General features: G+C 42.8%; 1 protein-coding gene across 2 annotated transcripts in view; it reads right to left on the bottom strand.

Moving 5' to 3' along the window:
- The window catches only part of rgp1 (GP1 homolog, RAB6A GEF complex partner 1), a 35,781-nt gene extending 18,742 nt beyond the window's left edge, over positions 1 to 17,039 (bottom strand). The window contains exons 1-5 of one of the 2 annotated variants that reach the window (XM_084312499.1): positions 16,825 to 17,039; positions 16,214 to 16,329; positions 3,909 to 4,042; positions 514 to 597; positions 201 to 350 (exon numbers count right to left, since the gene is read on the bottom strand). In XM_084312499.1, coding sequence (XP_084168625.1) covers positions 201 to 350; positions 514 to 597; positions 3,909 to 4,042; positions 16,214 to 16,329 — 484 coding nt within the window. In that variant the 5' untranslated portion in view covers positions 16,825 to 17,039. Of the gene's footprint in view, positions 1 to 200; positions 351 to 513; positions 598 to 3,908; positions 4,043 to 16,213; positions 16,330 to 16,601; positions 16,755 to 16,824 lie in introns of those variants that run through there. The other variant, XM_084312500.1, reaches the window with a different exon arrangement.
- Positions 17,040 to 20,008: the final 2,969 nt, after the last annotated feature.

The raw sequence follows: 20,008 nt of genomic DNA, 5'->3' as shown, positions 1-20,008 counted from the left end.
CTGCTGCAACTAGACACTGTCCTGGCCTGCTTCTAAGTTCAGTGGTCTGACTGCAATACATTTTTTTTATTTAAATAATTTGGAATATATAAAAAAAAAAAATGAAATCTGGCGACCCCCCCCCCCCGCGGCGGCTGGCGATCCTCCTGGGGACTAGACTACTATAGCTCACCATGCAGGACTAGACTACTATAGCTCACCATGCAGGACCAGCACCCTGAAGGGAACCCTCAGTAGTTTGATGGGGGAGTTGACCCTCTGGCAGCCGATGGTCAGCTTGTACACATACTTCACCGCCTGGCCACGGAAACTAGGCGGGCCGTCGTTGGGGACGACCTCGCTGTATGAATCTGGAGGGGGAGGGGGGAGAAAGAATATGACATCAGCAGCCACAGATGATAACCTCGCTGTATGAATCTGGGGGGGGGGGGGGGAAGAGAAAGAGTATGACATCAGCAGCCACAGATGATATTGCGGATCGTGCGTCAGAGTCCGAGCATCAGATTTCCTTACAGGTCTTGCTCTCTCCAGGGTCCAAGCATAGGTCACAGAATAGTATCTTGGGTGGCGTGTCCAGCATGCACTGCCCTCTTTCTCCTGTCAAAGAGAAGAGATATTAAAAGAGATCACATCTTATTAGATAATAATAATAATGCAGACTTCAGACGCTTAGGTATCATCTATTCTAATGTATGCAGTTAATTTTACTTACCGATTTCTCTATTAAAAAATAAAAAGAATATTGCAATTTCAACCTCGAGATATAAACATTTTGAATTAACAATGAAAAGCCACAATTTGCTGTGCTAAGTTGGCTTGCTGGAGCCATTCTGTTGTGTTCTTGGTTTATTTATTATGTATTTGTTTTTTGTACCTCTGTGGTCATCTACCCCACCTAGCATCCAAAGGTTGGTAGTGTACATTGAGGGAGGGGAGCGGGGACTTGCACGTCGAAAACACGACATGCATTACAACAATGCATATTATCTTACTGTACTTATGTCCTACTGTACTTAACCTAGCTGACCCAGGCTGCCGGACCATGTGTGTGTACGGGTGCCAGTGGCCTCCTAAGAGTCTCTGGACTTCAAACCTCCATCACAAGGATATTTCCACAGCTTGCTCTGGCAGGATTTGTACAGTAGCAGCCATGTGACCAGATAGGACTGGAAAATGTCCGAGGTCGCCATGGAGAAATACAGCATTGGTCCAAATCAGGGGTGGGCAACTTTGTATATGGTGAGAGCCACTAAATTTCCACACTCCATCTGGGGGGCCGCATTGTTTATCGGCAGTCCCGCCAGTAGTACCCCATCACTCAAATAGCCCATAATAGTCACAGATGTGATAAATAAGGCATATAAACTATTATAATTTGTTGTAACTTTGTTTTTATTCCATTTCAAACGTATTTAGTAATGCTTAATTTCAACTTTATGAATTTATAAATACAGCTGAATTTGAAAGTATTGCTGTGTAACCCAAATACAAAAATGACAAATTATAATTAAGGCTTCTATTAAAATAAATGTATCAACTTAAAGCCCACTGCTCAACAAACACAAAGCAGCATTCCTGCTGCATTTCACTACAGCAACAGTAAATCAAAAGTGCAATAATAAATTATTGTTAAATGTATAAACTTTTATCCTGCTACTAAACAAAACATTCCTCAGTGCCTCCCATTAACCCTTTATCAAACTGGCATGACATTCACCCTCCCCCACAGTGGGTCAATAATGGTTCCGTCTTTAATGAGACACTTGTGGTCTCTCCTGTTGGCGCACAGTAGAAGGAATGTCAACTTCAATGTTTGTGCATGCAATCTGCATCAGATGAAATAACGTTTCATTTTTGTACGTCCGTGCGCGTACTTCTGCTCAGAAAAGTGCTGGGACGGCGTGGTACCGCGTGGCATGACCACTGCACCCCTGATTATTAGTGACCCACAATAGATGGAAATTATGTTAGCGAACTTAACCTGATGTATAATGCAGTGCAGCATTGGACACTCAACGCCACTCTGCCTTAGAAGCCCGGCAAATCCTGTGTGTTTTCCTTTCATGCGGGTGCTCCATCGGTAACAACAGCGGACAGTTTATCAAACCCCCCATATTGCTGCACGGCACTTTCAACAGTGTTGAATATGTCCACACTAGGGCTGACCCCTATTAGTCGAATAGTCGACTAATCGATCGAAAGGAGCCATAGTCGACTGACAAACTCTTAGTCGAATAAAAAAAAATATATATATATATATATATATATTTTTTTTTAAATAAATATTGGCCTGGGGGCGCATGGAGCGTCAGTTGCCGCCAGTTGCCCCTCCCTGGTCCAAATAATTTTTTTTTGGAAAAATACTTTTCCACTTTCTGTTTTTCTCCCATCCCAATTTAGTCGTGCCAATTCCCCCCTCCCCTGTCTTGATCGTTGCTTGCATGTGCCCCCCACTGGTCGGTCACGCGTTGGTGACGAGCGCTTAGACCGCTGCGCCACCCAGCCGCCAGAAAAACACTTTTTTTTTAAGTATTCATTTTATTTGAAAATAATAATTAAAACACATTGTTTCATTCAATGTAGGTTGTTATTTATTATTATGCTTTGTTCATTTAAAAATATATATATATATATATATATATATATAATGGTAAAATCATCTTTATTTAGAATAAAACAATAGGCCTCTCTGTGCGTTCAGTAGAAAGCCATCTGGCTGCACGTTAGCCTAGCACAGCACAATGAATGGAAGTGGACAGTGCCGGTTAGCCTAGGCATTGTCCAACTAACACCTCTCCCGAAGGCTATCCGGCACTGTCCGCTTCCATTCATTGTGCTAAGCTAGGCTAACGTGCAGCCAGATAGCTTTCTACTGAACGCACAGAGAGGAAACTGGTATCCATCTTCTCTCTCTGGAGAAGACGGTAAGCTATTTCCCCCAAATGTTGGCGTGTTCCTTTAACATATTTTGGTTAACATCTTTTCTCCGACTATTTCTAAGGCGGTCTTTGCTCGCTTGGGGAACACTCATTTCACGCAAAATGTATTTGTTATCAATGTATAATGACATTTAAAAGTCTATAAAAAGGTCTTATATTCGGCAAGATACGGTAATATGGTCTCATGAAATAAATTTGTTTCTGCTCTCACTCCATCTTTGTCCACATTCATGCTTCCTTACCTTTTCCCTAAACCACCTACTGCTCCCGAGGAACTGCTCAGCAGCCAACAGCTCAAGACTACTGAAGGATTTGGGTGGCTTTTCAATAAGGATAAAACCACTATATGATCATGCAAGTCTAGTTACCAGATGTCTCATCAGGGCCTTAAGCCAAAGCGTGTCCTTTGAGTCTCTCTTCATTTGGGGGAGAATCCAGATTCCGCTGCATTTCAGAGCCACATTACATCTTAGCTGGGCTCAAGGACTGATCCGCTGTCTCTAGCTCATCAGCCATTGTGGAACGCAAGGTACGGAGGTCGAAGGTCGAGTCGACCTAGGCGCCGGTGGGAGATGGATGCCCGGACAGGGGGGGGGGGGGTATTTTTATTCTAATTTAGTGTATATACTCTACTACATCCTACACACTTGTACAGCCCTGTCCCACATTATATTACTTTTATTTTCCTTTCGTTTATATATTGCATTTTATTTTACCTCAATTGTCAGTGAATGTTGCACCAAATGACCAAAACAAATTCCTTGTATGTGCAAACTTACTTGGCAATAAAGACCTTTCTGATTCTGATTTGCAATGATAGTAACCGTTTATGTCAATAAACCTGTTACCAAAGAATACTGGCGCCCGTGTTGTCTATATTATCTCAAGAGCAGTTTACAGTGTGAATGAGGTATAAATGTGTGAGCGTAGGAGTGGGATCTTGCAGACAAGCCACCCCAACGCACTAACCTCTGCTTGGGATGAGCACAGTGTCGCTCTCAGCCTGCACATCCTGCTTGGTGCCTGGGGCGGGTAGTGCCACTCTGTTCTCACTGGCATGGAACTGGCAGTGGATCTGGGCACTGGCCCACGCCAACATCTCGCTGGGACGAAGGCAGGAAGAGAAAGGAACCGATTATTCACGTGTGAAGCCGTTCGTCTCGCGCAGGATAGTGAACTTTTATTGTCTGAATAAAAGTAATGAGATATGCAGGTTTCAACAAGTTAAATCCAATACTTTTTAATACGACAACTAAATAAATTATCTTAAATTCTTGCACGTTCCATATAAGCCAGACGCACCAAGCTCCCGGTAGTAGTGTTGTCACGATACTGGAATTTCGAACTTCGATACAATACCTTGAAAAGTATCGATATTCGATACCATTTTCGATACCACAGGGAAAAGGGTTCAATCTTAAAATGTGTATTAAAAAAAAAAAAAAAAAAAAAAAAAATTAATAAATTTTGCTTTTGTTGCTGGTTGATTCTCCTCAGCTTCTCTCTGGTACTATAAGAGAAGATAAATATAACACTTTTAAAACCCTTTGTTTATCTTTAGATCACACATTTAAAAATAACTGTTCATCTCACTTCAATTTTTTTTTTATTGCAGAACATGGTATTTTCTCAAGCAGACAGATGTAAACACTGTAATCTGTGTTGCATGTACCTGACAAACTGAACTGTTTGTATTACAGTCATATTCCGACCTAACTGAATGCATGTGTGTGTGTGGACTACTGTACTATTACAGGTATTGAAATGAACAATGCAACTTCATTATAAAAAAAATATTTAATTTTTTTATGAATAATTAAATATCGAGTATTGAAACAGTTTTAAATATTCAGAATAGATATGTATCGATATTTTTGACAACACTACCCGGTAGCATAAAAAAAAAAAAAAAAAACACCTTCAATATAGAAACATTTCATACATTTAATATTATTTCATCTCCCGAGAGCCAGGCTGCCCCCCGCGGCCCGCCCAAAATGTAATACCTGTGCAAATTAAATTATAGACTTTTTAATACCCCGCAGATAAGTGAATGTGAAGACCTTGAAGAGACAGAAGATGAGCAGGTTGAGGGAAATCGGTGGTTTTTCAATGTATATTTGGTTTATAAACCGGTACCGACCCCTTTTGACCTTATTAAATTATTATTATATTTTTATGAAGATGGAAAAAAATTTGTGATTTTAAAATCAACCGTTTTCAAGTATTATTATCACTACTATGTCACAAATACATGTAGAATGTAAAACGTTAGGTTGGCAATAGTTTAGCAATAGGTTAAAAGTGAGTTTATATCATTTTAAGTTTTTTATGTGAAATCGTTTTTTTGACCCGGAACCGGATATGGAAATGTTGAACCATCGGAATTGGAATCTTTTTGCGGCCATTTTGAAGAGGACCTCGCTAGCTATCTGCCAGCGTTGGAATTTCTCCAATCTACACTTCCTGTGGTCCGCTATGGTGGTTCAAAGTTCAGCGTTCTGAATGAATCATATCAATAATTGTTATGATTCGTGATAATAAGCTACAAAAGGTAATGTTTTTGACAAATATTGAAACGCAGTCAGTTTCTCCACACTATTGTTAACATGTAAGAAGAATTAGATCTGAAATTAGTTTCAATATGGTTACACTGTGGGAAATAAAATATTACAGTCGATTACAGTAAATATCAGTATCTGTTATTATGCAAGCCTGGTGATACTATATCCAAATTGAACTTGGCCATTTGAAAGATACTATATGTATATATATATAAATGTGCGAATTGGCTATAATAAGGTAATGTATAAGCATATATTCTATATTCTATAATAATATTTCAAATTGCATTGGTCCGGATGGGAGAATTCAGTACTGTATATACAGAACCTTCAATTTGATCATCTTCCCTTTATTAATTTCCTTAGATCTTTTGTACACATGATCTCAAGAGGGTACTGAATAAGCTCAGTGGCAGTTTTTTAAGTTGTCATTATTATCATGGTTTTATTCACTGTCAAAGATGAAAAGAAAAATCATAATTCATATTTTCCTTTGTTTCATCACAATTTAAGCAAGCCTAGTAATAGACACAATATTTCTGACACTGAGAATCCATTCATTGAGGTCCATAGATGTTCCTAGATACCAAGAATATGCAAATAGCCCTTGTAGAAGTGGAGCAATATTCCATTTACCTAGGTATACATTTTATGCAGATTTTCACCTGGGTTGGAACATGTTAAGGGCGCGTTCACACCTACCCTGTTTGGTCCACTTTAAGTGGACCATGGTCCCTTTAGATCAATAGTCCGTTTGGTTTGTACAGGTCTGAACGCAAACCGAACTATAATGAGGACCAAACAACCGAACCATGGTCCTCTTGAAAAGTTGGGACTCGGTTCGTTTCAAAGTGGACCATGGTTCGTTTGCTGTTGGTGTGAACGCAAAACGAACTTTATATAGTATCAAATCTAGAGCAAATGAGTGACAGGTGCCTAGTGGCGGCGGTCGTGCGACCCAACTTGACAGCGCCAAGTGACAGCTTGCATGCGACCCAACTCAAATGAATGACAGGCGCGCGGACAGTCGCTCTCTTCCTCTCTCTCTCTGTCTCTCTAGACTGGCGCCGCGCGCGGACAGTCTCTCTGCCTCTCTCTCTGCCTCTCTCTCGCTCTCTTCCTCTCTCTGTTTCTCTAGACTGGCGCCGCGCACGGACAGTCTCTCTCTATCTCTCTCTCTCTCTCTCTGCCTCTCTCTCTTCCTCTCTGTCTCAGTCTCAGTCTCTTTCTCTCTCTCTCTGCCTCTCTCTCTCTGTCTCTCTAGACTGGCGCCGCACGGACAGTCTCTCTCTTCCTCTCTGTCTCTCTAGACTGGCGTCTCTCTCTATATCTCTACTCTCTAGTCGACTTGCGCCACGCTCGTAATGACAGTTGTAACTGAGGGGTACAATTCCCTGACTGTATTGAGAGTATGGTATCATTAAACCACTACTTAGTTATGTACTTTAATTACTGGCCATACAGTACACGGTATATCTGGTGAACACCCACACAAGAATACGGCTTAACAAAGAAAGTTATATTTAGAAGTATTTATTATCAGAGCAGCAACAATAGGTTACAATATTGAGAATTATGAATTGCGCTTATATGGCGAAGAACACTTAAGTAGGTCAAGAGCGTAAGTCCATGAGCATATTAAGATGGGTATAATTGACACCACCTGTAGCATAAGAATTACATAAGGCACACTCGTAGTCAGCTGGAGATACTAAGGGGGTTCCCTCCGGTTGTAAGCCAGCAGGGGAGAGGAATGGTCGGGAGCAAAGTCTGGATCAACGAGGAATAAAGAGACTCCAGATACAGGAGACAGTGCAATAATCCTTTGGTCCGTAGACAAAGCAACAGCTATACTCCGGTATGCAAAACAGCATGGATGAAAGCTAGCCAGCCTCTGTGGGTCCTAGAGGCGGGCTCGACGGTGCTCCTCACAGGGTAGATCCCACACAGCAGTGGGGTAGACTGTTCTCTGCTCCAGCAGCCACAGTACCAAAGCAATATAATCCAGCCGGAAAAGGCTCTGCATTCGTCGGTGTAGGTTCTCCGGTGTACATATCCAACGGTTCTCGTCTAGGACTCCTCGGATGGCGGCACGAGTCTAGGCCGCCCAGCCTGGATAAGTGCACTAGCTCGGTACGACGAACCGGTGGTAATGCTGGTCACTGTAGAACGGTAGCCGCACGATACACTGTAAATAATAGACTATTACTTTACAATAGAATAAGTCGAACTCGACGATACAGCGTTAAACTCTGACACTTTAGCTATCAATTCGCACGCGGTTCTCAAGGCTCTATTTAGGGGCAAAAAGGGCCCACTTCACGGCAAGTTGTATCGTGGTGAAGGCTTCAACGTTTTGGTCTAAGTAGGTTTTAGGCTAAGTGCTTCTGTATCCACCTGCGACGTATTTATACGTAAGGTGAATAATCTAGTGCCAACCTCAGTTCTGTCTCGCATTACTGCGCAAACCTGGACATGTTGAGACATGTCTTAGCGGTAGCTTTGAACTTGCCATTGGGGGTATGGCCGTTGGCGCCTAGGGGTCGCTGTCCAATAGGAGAACGAATATTATGGTCTGGCCTGTACCTAGGTAAAGGGATATTCCGTGTATATGTACAAAGAATATACAAGGGATATCAGATGATATACAAATATTATACAATATATCTCAAGTAATAAATATATATATTCGGTTTAATCTGACCCTTTGTAACAACAGTATCTCTCTGCTTTATCACAAGAGACGCTGTTGGCAACTGTTTACGTTTGTGAGTGCTAGTCCAATATAGATGAACGACTTGGCGATAGCATGTCCTTTGTTTACTAATTAGATCCGCACCAAACAGGGTAGTGTGAAAGCAGACCAAAATCAAACAATGTATCATTTTCACATTTGGTCCACCAGAAAGTCCGGACTATCCACGGATAGTCCGGACTAGGCTTGGGCGGTATGACGGTATTAAGGTATACCGGGGTATTTAGAAATACAGACGTATTGAAAACAGTCACCGTCAAAATCACAGATGCGCTTCAGTTTCTATAACAGTGAAACAGAGTTTTGAGTGTAGTGCACACACTGAGTGTAGTGCACACGCGCGCCAGCAGAGGGCGAGACCGCTCTAGTGGAGCGAGTGGGTCACAACGGTGTTCACGTTTTACGGTAATGTTGCGACAGTGCTGTGAAAATACCGTAAAGCGTTGTGACGAGAGCAGTGTTGTTGTGGAGCAAGCAAATAATCCGTCTCTTATTATATGCGAACTAAAGAGTACAAGGTTTACACAACAGCCCCCACCCGCCTTTTTATTGTATTTGTACGGTCCTGTACTATCCGCTGTCAGCTGTTTATCTCTCTCTGTGAGCTACTGAGCTTGAATAACTAGCGTTAGCTCACGTTAAGTAGCGTTAGCTCTGCGGCTAATCTTAGATTACCCTGAACTAAATCAATGACTAGGTTATAAAGCATTCGAGTAGTTTTCACTGCACATAGAAGTAGCCAAACAACGGGAGTATTTCGGGAGCATATCACCAAAACCTTTCAAATTGACAACACCTTCCCTCGCGAGAGCCACATTGCCTTGCCTTGTGAAACAGCACTGCAGAATGGTCAGCTCCCATCTCCTCACACAGCGCAGAGAACAGGCGCGCTTTCAGGGCTCGGGTTTTGATGAAATTTACCACGTTTATAACTTCTGTCAAAACCTCATTCAGCTCAGGGCTAAGCTGTCTTGACGCTGGCGCCTCTCTGTGAATTTACAGTGCGTCCATTGCGCGTTTGGCGAGACCCCCTTGATGAGTGCCTGTAGCCCCCTCCTTTTCCCTGCCATGGCCTGCGCACCGTCAGAGCAAAAGCCCACACAGTTCTCCCATGTTCTGTCAGGTAACTGTCAATAATTTTGAATAGCTCATCAGCTGTCGCTCTGTTTTTGACATATTTGCAAAACAGCAGATCTTCACTCATTGACTGGGAATTTACAAAGCGAACATAGGAAATAAGCAAACAGTCTTTATTGCTGTCAGTCTTTGACAAGGCAACACGCATGTCATCCTCAAGGCTCAACTTGGCCCTATATTTTGTTTTCAGAGCTGTCATGGATGAAAAGCCAGATTCACACAGATATGTGGTGCTGAATGGTATCGACACCTTAACTGCTGCATCATGAGATACTTGGTACTCAGCACCACACTCTGAAACTAGCTCTCCAGGTGGTATCAGATGAGATTTCAATGAGTTCTTCCAAGAGTTTGGATGGAGATGTGTCAGGAAGCTTTGTCTCAATGTTGTCTGTAAAGTTTTTTTTTTTATCAGGAGTAACTTGGTGATCCTTTTCTGTTCTGTTTTATTAAATAATGATTTTCAGATTTTGAGAGATGGTCAAACTTATCCAAATATGGTATTTTCATGGAAAACAGTGCAGTTGCAACAGATAGCACTTTAGTGATAATTTTCTGTAAACCAATTTTTTTTCTTTTTTTTTATCTCAAGGCCCGTCATGCCTCTGCGCCCCCCACTTTGAGAAATAGTCTGCCATGGCTATAGGCTAGATGCTAACGCTAAAACGGTGCGGGCTTCTACCGGTGCGGGACTACCATTCTGAGAGCTGACGATGATTTGTTTACTTGGTAACACGTAAACCCCCTCCCGCTGATGAAAATGAAAGTCATACCGTCAAATACAGTGCACCGGGGTATTATAACATAAAGGTTTGCCGGTGTGAAAAAAAGGATACCGCCCAAGCCTAGTCCGGACTATCCCCGGACTTTCAGGTGTGAACACACCCTAAGAGGGTAATACCATTATCATCACGGGATGATATAGACCAGTGTTTCCCAACCGGTGGTACGCGTAGTAGTACACTAGTGGTACGTGGGTGGTCCCCAGGTGGTACGTGAAAAGATTTTGAAAAGTAAAAAATTTATAAAAAAATTGTTTTTTTTATTTTATTTTTTGAAATTGTACAGGAAAACTGTACCCACATAATGAATAATGCATAATCTGTAATAATGTAACCAAAATTGGGGGCATTCAAATTAAGTAATCATTTGCTGGCTATAATTATATTATTATTGGCGCCGAGTTCAGCTTCCCGCCCGCCGGCGCCGGACTGTCTGTCAGCTGCCTGTCAGGTGTTCATTGAAGAAAAAAACAACTCTGAATTATCATCATTGTAGTGGTGCGCTGGCTAGCAAAACAACATCCTATCAAGTGAATGCGCTGGTGTTTATTGAGATAAAAATCATTATGGATCAATGGCTGAGTCTAGCTGGTTCATCCAGAAACAATGTAAAGCATATATGTTCGCTTTGCAGTTGGATGAATCGACGGATGTCAGTGGGGAAGCACAACTGATTGCGTTTGTGCGTTACAAAGACACTTTGGAGATGAACAAGCACATTCTGTTTTGCAAGAAACTCACGGGGAGAACTACTGGACTGGACGTTTTTAACGTTATTGAATTTTTTTTCTCTCAACACAAGCTGGATTGGAAATACTGCTCTCATGTGTGCACAGACGGCGCTGCGGCGATGACCGGCAGAGTAAATGGATTAATGGCCATACGTAAAAAAGGTAAACCCTGACGTTACATCTCAGCACTAGCTGAGAATGAGTCCAGAGTTAAATGATGTTTTGAATGATGCCGTAAAAGTGATCAACTTCATACAGTCCAGGCCTTTGAATCATACTGTTTCAGTCACTTTGTGAAGACGGTGGGTCAGAACATAAACAGCTCCTGCTTCACACCGACGTCAGGTTGTTATCCCGAGGCAAGACGTTACAGCGGCTGTTCGAGCTGCGCAATGAAGTGAGGGCATTTCTGTCTGAGCACACACACCCCCTTGTGGCGATGTTCGACGACGCAGATACCTCTCTGATATTTTCAGCAAACCCAAGGAAGGATGCCACATCATTATTAGCTTCGGCTACCACGAGGATGGTCTTGGCTAACGACCAGGCCTGACCACCTTTGGACTGAATAGCAAGGACGATACAATTTGATGACATCTGATTATGAGGTTCTGTTTATTGAATAAACAACGCTCTTCCTTGTAAGGTATTACGCTGTGTCAAAGTGTCGAATTCTTACGAAGGTGGAGAATTATTATGGTTTGCGGATCGCACTAACGGGGAGAGATAAGGATTGTATCAGCCAGTATATGAGACGTCAGGACCATTAAAAGTACACAACGCAGAGGAATGGATGGAGAGAGGATAACACCCCTTCCTGACAGGGAGCGACGCGAGCGAGCGTGATTGCGAAAATGATTCAAATGTATTCGTTTCAATCAGACTATCCTGACCTGCCGCGAGCGACAGCGAACTGAGCAGCGATGTCGTCCCCCCCTCAGATATTCGCTCGCTGTGTCTCTAGTTGAGCGATTACGCGGCCGAGTCCCGCCCCTAAACACTTTTTATTGGTCAAGAATCGCAGCCCCCCCCCACGTGTGCTTCCAGCAGGGATTAAAGCAAAAAAAATCTCCTGACTGAAATTTTTTTCAGGCCAAGTCATATTCTTATTTTAACCTCCACTGTATTTCTTTTTAATAGCGTTGGCGTTTTAAGGGAGCCTACTTGTTTCGGTTTCGTCGATAATCCAATGTACAGTTACCCCCCCACCCCGCCTACCCAACCCTTCCCTCCCCAACCACCTCCAATGTACAGTCCCCCCCCCTCCACCCAACCTCCTCCAATGTACAGTTTCTTCGTCAAATGTATATGCTCTCTTTTTTAGACTCTTATTGTATCACAAACAATACTGTATTTGTAAATCTGGTACGTCATAAATGTATAGATGTAGCAGTATTATCTATCTGTATGTCATGTATGTCATATATGTTATGATGAATTGAAAATGGGGGACCCTGATGTAAACAAGAGGAAAGTCTTTCTCTGGTCTGCAACCCCTTGACAATTGTGTGTATTGAGCTGTACTGTATTGTACCCATTCTGCAATCTGTTATAACAATCAATCAATATTTAACCGATTGCAGAATGGGTACAATACAGTATGGCTCAATACACACAATTGTTAAGGGGATGCAGACCAGAGAAAGACGTTTGTCTTGTTTACATCATCAGGGTCCCCCATTTTCAATTCATAGTGACATTTATGACATGCATGACATTGACATCATGACATTTATGGCATAGGGACATACTACAGGTATATAGTACTGTTACATTTGTGACATATACGATATGCAAATATACAGTAATGTTACCCATAGATCCTGACAGAGATTATACATATGATGGGGAGGAGACTGTACATTAGGAGGGGGTGGGTGGGTGGGTGAAAATACACAGTACCGTTACCCATAGATCCTAAGAGAGATTATATGCATATGATGGGGAGGAGACTGTACATTAGGAGGGGGTGGTGGGAGAGAAATATACATACGGTGGGGAGAGAATATATACAGTGGGGAGGAGACTGTCTATAGATACACCTGTGTGATGTTGCTACGGAGTTAAGCTAATAAACGTATACTCACAACCACAGTAGGGGACTCACATATTGTACTGTGAAGTAACACGACAATGACAAACGTGTTGTTCTGTTTTTCTTTTTGACATTGTTGCGGCACACGGAACAAGTTAACTCACCACTACAGCCCCCAGTAGCGCTGCCTAGCCAGTCTCTTCAAATGTCCTCTCCTCTCGAAACTTTTTGTTAGGTGGTCCCGCTGATCCTTTTCATCTGAGAAACCCGCGGTGGGTTCTCTTTTTAGTGGCCGGCTTACTCCTTCCATTTAACCGACGCTATTAAGCTAACGTTAGCTAATCGGTATATAGCAGCGAGCCGAGTGCAAGCAGCGTGGTGGCTGTGACGTTGGTAAACAAGCAGTTGACGCGTGAGGCTGCAAAAAAGGCGACTCGTAAAACCAAAACACACGCAGTTTTTAATTATTTTACATGACTATTTTGTTACCCTGCCATGTGGCGGACAAACTTCTCAGACCTCGCAATTGTCACTCGCCCAATAGCCTGCAGCTGCAACCGCGGAGCGAGCCTCCGGAGTGAGCAGCGTAATCCTGTCTCTCGAGTCGCTGAGTGATGATGACTGCTTGGCGCGATAGGGAAAAAAAGCCCTTTTCCATATTTGGCGCCTCTGATTGGCTCAATTTTGTTTCAATCTGTATGCATCTACAAATCATATTATACCAGGTAGCCAATTCCGTCAGACTGCGAATCAAATGGACGGATCTCCCCAATCAAATTGACGGAAATCCGTCTGGAGACGGAATGCTTTAATGCATGGCTTCCAGGTAACACACACACACACAGACACACTCGGACACGCGCCGCCTCATATCAGGACAGTGTCGCGCGCGATTTCGTCTCTAGTTCGCTCGCTCGCTCCCTGTCAGGAACCGGTGTAACACAAGAAGACGTGATACTGGCCAGATTGATCAGGATCTAACAAGGTGTTTCAGAATAGGTGAGAGGAACAGAACAGGATGAGCCCAAGAGGACACTATGCATTACAACAAGCACAGTAATCTTATAGACCTGTTAGCTGTTTACAAACATACCGCGTTCGAGCCAATCAGCAATACCAACTGAGTCACGCGAGTGACGTGACTAAGTTACCCCGGACCTGCGCAAAAAAATTCCGATGGGGCTCTATGGAGAAACCATGGCACTCCCCTGACTAAAAGTTGTTCCAAACGAAAACGGCTGGATGTCATTTAGCCAAATCAGCATGGCTGTGAGTGTGAGTCTTTTTAGGTTACCTTTTACATCATCAGATTTATTTATATAGCACATTTAACATGATTACGTTCCTTACTTTGCTCGGGGGATGCACGCGCACACCGAGTCTGATGTATACAGCGAACAGGTCTAAGCAAAACCGTGGGTTCACACCCAAAATGACGAGACTTGCATTCTAAACATGTACTTGTTTGAGGGATAGAAACAAGATTTGTGACGTCTGTACCATAATTCAACAATTCAATGTTTTAATTGAACACTAACGATATGACTATATTTATGGCGAAGTGTGCCATTTTGTCTTGAGCACTATATTAAAAGGAAGGAACACCATCTTCCCCAGAATCAGACCAGAATATTGACTATCAGTTTCAACTCTGTGTGTCCAGTAGTGAGTGCAGTGGTTCTCAACCTGTGGTACGCGTACCACTAGTGGTACTTGGGCCTCCTGCTGGTGGTACTCGGAGGGATCCCTGGATTATCAATGTTTTAAAAAAAATAAAAAATAAAACCAACTTTTAAATCAAAATACTAATACTACAATGAATGAAAATAAGCTTGAGATAATTGAAATTGGGGTTTAAAATAGGTTGTACATTTATTTGGTTGTTTTTAGATTCAGAAACAAAATAAATGTTTGTTTCCATGACGTTGTTTCTGACGGACACTAGTACCTGTGGCGCAGGCGCGATTATCTAACGTTACAAGCAAGCTAGTGATGACTAGCCGAGGGATGTCGCAAAAGTGGCTCAAAACGGGAGATATTCGAAAGAGAATAGTGGAGGAGAATATTTTTTTAACCAGAAGATTTCTTCACAAGAAAAACGTGATGGAGTGAATAAGCACAAGTCCACGATTCAAACCTGCTGTACAACTACAGCCAAGCCTCGTATCGTGCCAGGTAAGTAACACTATACCAAGTGACTGAACACTCGTTTCTCAAAGCCTTGCGTCTCTTCTAAAATGTAAAACTGTGGGCGACTGGGTGGCGTAGCGGAGATTGCGCTCGTCACCAATGCAAGAGACTCCGGTCTCGACTCCCAGAGTCAGCGTTGCCTGCGGCTTGGGCCAGTCGTCATACTATCTCAATTGGCAGAGGTAGCGGGTGGAAAGTCGATGGGTGGGGATTGGACGTTGTGGACAGCGACTCCTACAGGTCGGTTGGGTGACGCCTGTACAGCAGAGACAGGAAGTATCGGGGGCAGCGTGAGCCTCCCACGCGTTACTCATCGCCACTGAGAGTCCGCGCTGTCTGGTGAAAAGATGCGACAGGCTGCCTCCTCGTGTACCGGAGGGGACACGTGATGCAAGGCTTCTATCCTCACTACAGCCGACCAGTGGGAGGCATAGTCTAGCAACGTTCAAGATAGGGGAGGGGAGAATTGAAGGGGAGAATTGGCGATACGAAATTGGGATGGGAGAAAAATAGAAAAATAAGAAGAAAAAGTGGATAAAAATTTTGGTGTAAAAAGGTTGAGAACCACTGCAGTAGTGTAGAGCAGTCCATGCACATAATAGCCTAGCTTAGCACAAGGACTGGAAGCAGTAGGGATCAGTTAGCCTAGCTCTGTCAAAAGTGAAGAAATACAATTTCCAACTCCAAAACGAACGCACAGATAGATATAATCGTTTATTGATTTAGAATGGAAATATACATTTGATCACAATATGAACAGGTATACATTTCTCCATTTACCAATAGGATTCAAATAAACACAATAAAGCCATAGGCTTGTTTCCATTGTGGTCCTTCTAAGAGAGATGATATTGATAACAATCTTCTTGTCTGAATCTGGGGATGAATGATGGAAAATACGTGTATTTCCCCAACATGTTGGAGTGTTCAGTTAAGATCCGGTTTTGATTGAAAACTTTATTAACAGATTGCAGAATGGGTACAATACAGTACAGCTCGATACAAACAACTGCTAAGAGGATGAAGACCAGAGAAAGACTTTCGTCTTGTTTAATCACTTGTTTGATCACTGCAACCTACCTGCTGGCAGAGGTAGAGAGGTGGGACATGGGGTTACTGAACGTTATTAGACACTCCATAACCTCCCCGGCCAGGAACACTGGGCCTCGGGCCATGGACGCGACCACCTCGATCATCTTTAGACACAGGGAGAGACACTCAGCTCAAATCTCAGTCATCTCTAATCTACTCGACAGAGAAGAATATTCAAAATACATCTCGCAAAGAAAATGTTGAACTAAACGTGAATCTGCTCGTGGGAGTAGGATCAAGCACAGCAAAGTCCAATCAAGATTACAGTTGTTGCCAAAACAAGACGCATACGTGTTCCTTCTTTAGTCTTACATTTAGGACAGTTGGTGAAATGTTATGCATCTTTATATGAGTGGGAGAGCAATTGTGAACAAACCTTTAGATAACGCCACGGTCTTGGTGCAGTTAATCAGAAAGCAAGTTAGTTAGCAGCTAGTGGAGTTTGGCTTTTTGTGTTACTGGCAGACAGACATTATCGGTTTCCAACATCGAGAGATAACGTTACGTTGTTGGTGTTTGGCCCTGTTGTTGGCTAACACAACTAGCTCATTTAACTAGCTAAGATGGGTTAGCTAAGTAGTCTTGCACACGTTACATACCTTGATCTCGATCGCGACTACGGTAGGTAAGGCAAATGCAAATGCCGTTCAATTCTCAGGACAGTCTGCTTCTCAAACAAGACAATACACGCCGAGGCGTTATTTACAAGCCACTGCAAAGCTAGTAGCCAGCTAGCATGCAAGTTAGTACATCATCCATCCATGGCATAAACAAAACATCTACACTACTTTTTACGTCCCCCGGGCCCCGCTGCACGACCAAGCGGGTTCTTCTTCTTCTTCTTGTATATTTCCGGCGGGCGTGTATATTTGCCCCCAACGGAGTTTCACTTCCGCGTTCGGTTTGCGCGATCTGATTGGCCACTGGCGTTTTTTTGTATATCACTTAATTTTGCAATACAGGGTTGAGGTTAGACACATGTTGTGCATGAACCTTCAAGTTCCCTGGTGCAAAATATAACATTTTGGCAGCCCATGAAACAAGACAAACAATACAGTAACAGTAAGCCAAATTGATTGTTCATTATTGTTCTGTGTTTAACAATATCTCAGATATTACATTTATACATTCATATATATGACATAACTGTAGCATATAGATTGATAGGCCAAGTTGTCCTGAAAAAAAATTGTATATCACTTAATTTTGCAATACAGGGTTGAGGTTAGACACAGCCTCCACTGATGTACAGTGACAAGTTAATCTGGTAGTTGGTTTATGACGTTAAAAACGCGAAATAACATATAACGTTACAGCGTACAGTTTCTAGTTAATCAGTCAGGCGTCAGCCTCCACACTGATGTACAGTGACTGATGTTAAAAACGCGAAATAACATATAACGTTACAGCGTACAGTTTCTAGTTAATCAGTCAGGCGTCAGCCTCCACACTGATGTACAGTGACTGACGTTAAAAACGCGAAATAACATATAACGTTACAGCGTACAGTTTCTAGTTAATCAGTCAGGCGTCAGCCTCCACTGATGTACAGTGACGCGTGACGCGAAATAACATTATACATTATATAACGTTACAATGTACAGTTTCTAGTTAATCAGTCAGCAGCCTCCACTGATGTACAGTGACGCGTGAATTGCGTAGGTGTTTTGATAAATGCGTTGTGTATTCACGTGATTCGATTCGGACAAAGATTACAGCTCCGCATTTCATTTCCGGGACCTGCCGCTCGCAGGGACCTCTGCCGCGCTCGCGGCAAAAGGGGGCGGGCTAGCGGCGTGGGGTCGTGGCCAATCAGAGAAAAGCTGAACACAAGTTGGTTGCCTTTAATGTTCACGCATCCAGGCGGCGTGAATACTTTCCCTAAGGTGGTTGTCCTTTCGCGTTCGGTTTGCGCGGCCTGATTGGCCACTGACGCGTCTCTAGGCGTCTAGTCCTCAGCTCCCACCTCTGGATGCGCTGGTAGATGCCGACCAGCAGGTCCCTTGAATATAATAAAAAAATAATAATAATTATTATAATAATAATAAACGTTATTTGTATTTTCATACAGAAACTGCAGCTCAAAGTGCTTCACACCAGAAGAAAAAGACAGACATAAAATGAGCACATAAAGTGCATAAAATCACAGTTTTTGGACAGCGTTGTGGACAGCGACTCCTACAGGTCGGTTGGTGCGCCTGCGCAGTAGAATCAGGAAGTGTCGGGGGCAGCGTGAGCCTCCCACGCGTTACTCCTCACCACTGAGAGATCGAGCTGCGCAGGTGAAAAGATGCGACTGCTGTTACCTCAAGTACCGGAGGGGACTTGTGCTATGTATGACTTAGTCCACATTGCAGCCGGCTTGTGGGAGGCAAGAAACAGCGTCCGTGACAGGGGAGGGTTGAATTGGATGATACGAAATTGGGATGGGAGAAAAAATATAGAAAATGGGAGAAAAAGTTGATAAAAAAAAAGAGTAAGATAAAATAGACAGAGTAAAATTGTGCAATAGTGCAGTGCAATAAAATAGTAGAATAGAATAGACATGAAATTAGCACATAAAGTGCAGACATATAAAATAATTTGTTTTACAGTGCAATAAAATAGTTCTGGATTACTGGAAATAAATGTACGGAATGGACCGATTAGCTGTGTAACTAACAACAATAGAATATTTTACTTAATGACTATATGTCACGTACGTGGGTTGTTCATTATCATTATTGCCATATTTATAACACCATGTAACATCAGGTTAGTATAGTGATATGTGTTATTTTGTTTATGTGTGATGTGTGTCATCTCCTAAACCCTTTTTTCTTTCTCCCCTTCCCAGGTGCCACTCGTCTCATTGATTGGGCTAATTGCACCTGCTGTTTGCATCTGCAGGCAGTCTGAGACGAGTGGTTATTAACCTGGAAGATGACACACATTGGGGCGCCTCATTTGAATCACTGCCACGTTCCAGAGTGGAGTGAGGAGGTTGCTTAAAGCATCTGCTGAACGGGCTGGTTTCATGTACAGCCCGCTCCAGTCATATTCTATATGGTCATTAGACCTTTGTACATGACATGGGGGCTCGTTAGTTGGCACAATTGTATAGTTCCTTGTTTATTATGTAACATGTGGACTTGTCAATTGGAGCATGTCAGGTAGGTTGCGTTTTTTCATTGGTAAATTATATTGTTATGTATCCATTTTCCGTGCTGCACATTTTGATTGATGTAAACCGTTCTTGTATGTAATACTCTTAACCAATCTGTTTTCTACCACATAGGTAAAGGGTGGATCACCTGCTTGGTTAGGGGGAGGGGGGCACGCGTTGTGTAACCCGGTGGAGTGCGCAATGAAATCAGTAAGCGACTGAAGATATGTGTAGTCCTCATCCCGCTAGGGGAGTAGTTTAGATGGGGTAGTTAGTGTTACCCAGGTGATCCTAGTTAGGTGGTTAGGACCAACATTTATTATTTTCGTCAATAGTAGATGTGGTCATTAAATCTTATTGGGTAAGTTGTATACTGCGGAATGTGGCTGTTAAATGTGTTAAGCACGGATATCGTTGGGTAGGTGAGTGACTATTTCCTGGTGCCTATCATTTGTTTGGTGGTAACGCGTGTTGCTATGGGAGCACAGGGTATATATATATCTTTTTTTTTTGTGTGGCATAGTCATATTCTGTTGATGGGAATATGGCTGGGGCAGCTTTTACTTTGGACATTTTTGTGGCGGACCCTACAAGGGATCAATTTGATATCTGCACAAAAGCTGAATTGTGTAGTGTCG

The sequence above is a fragment of the Notolepis coatsorum genome, assembly GCF_963971535.1.
Source record: "Notolepis coatsorum genome assembly, chromosome: 4".
Classification (NCBI taxonomy): Eukaryota; Metazoa; Chordata; class Actinopteri; order Aulopiformes; family Paralepididae; genus Notolepis; species Notolepis coatsorum.
Note: the sequence above shows the minus strand (reverse complement) of the source record. Positions and strands in the feature narration are given on the sequence as shown.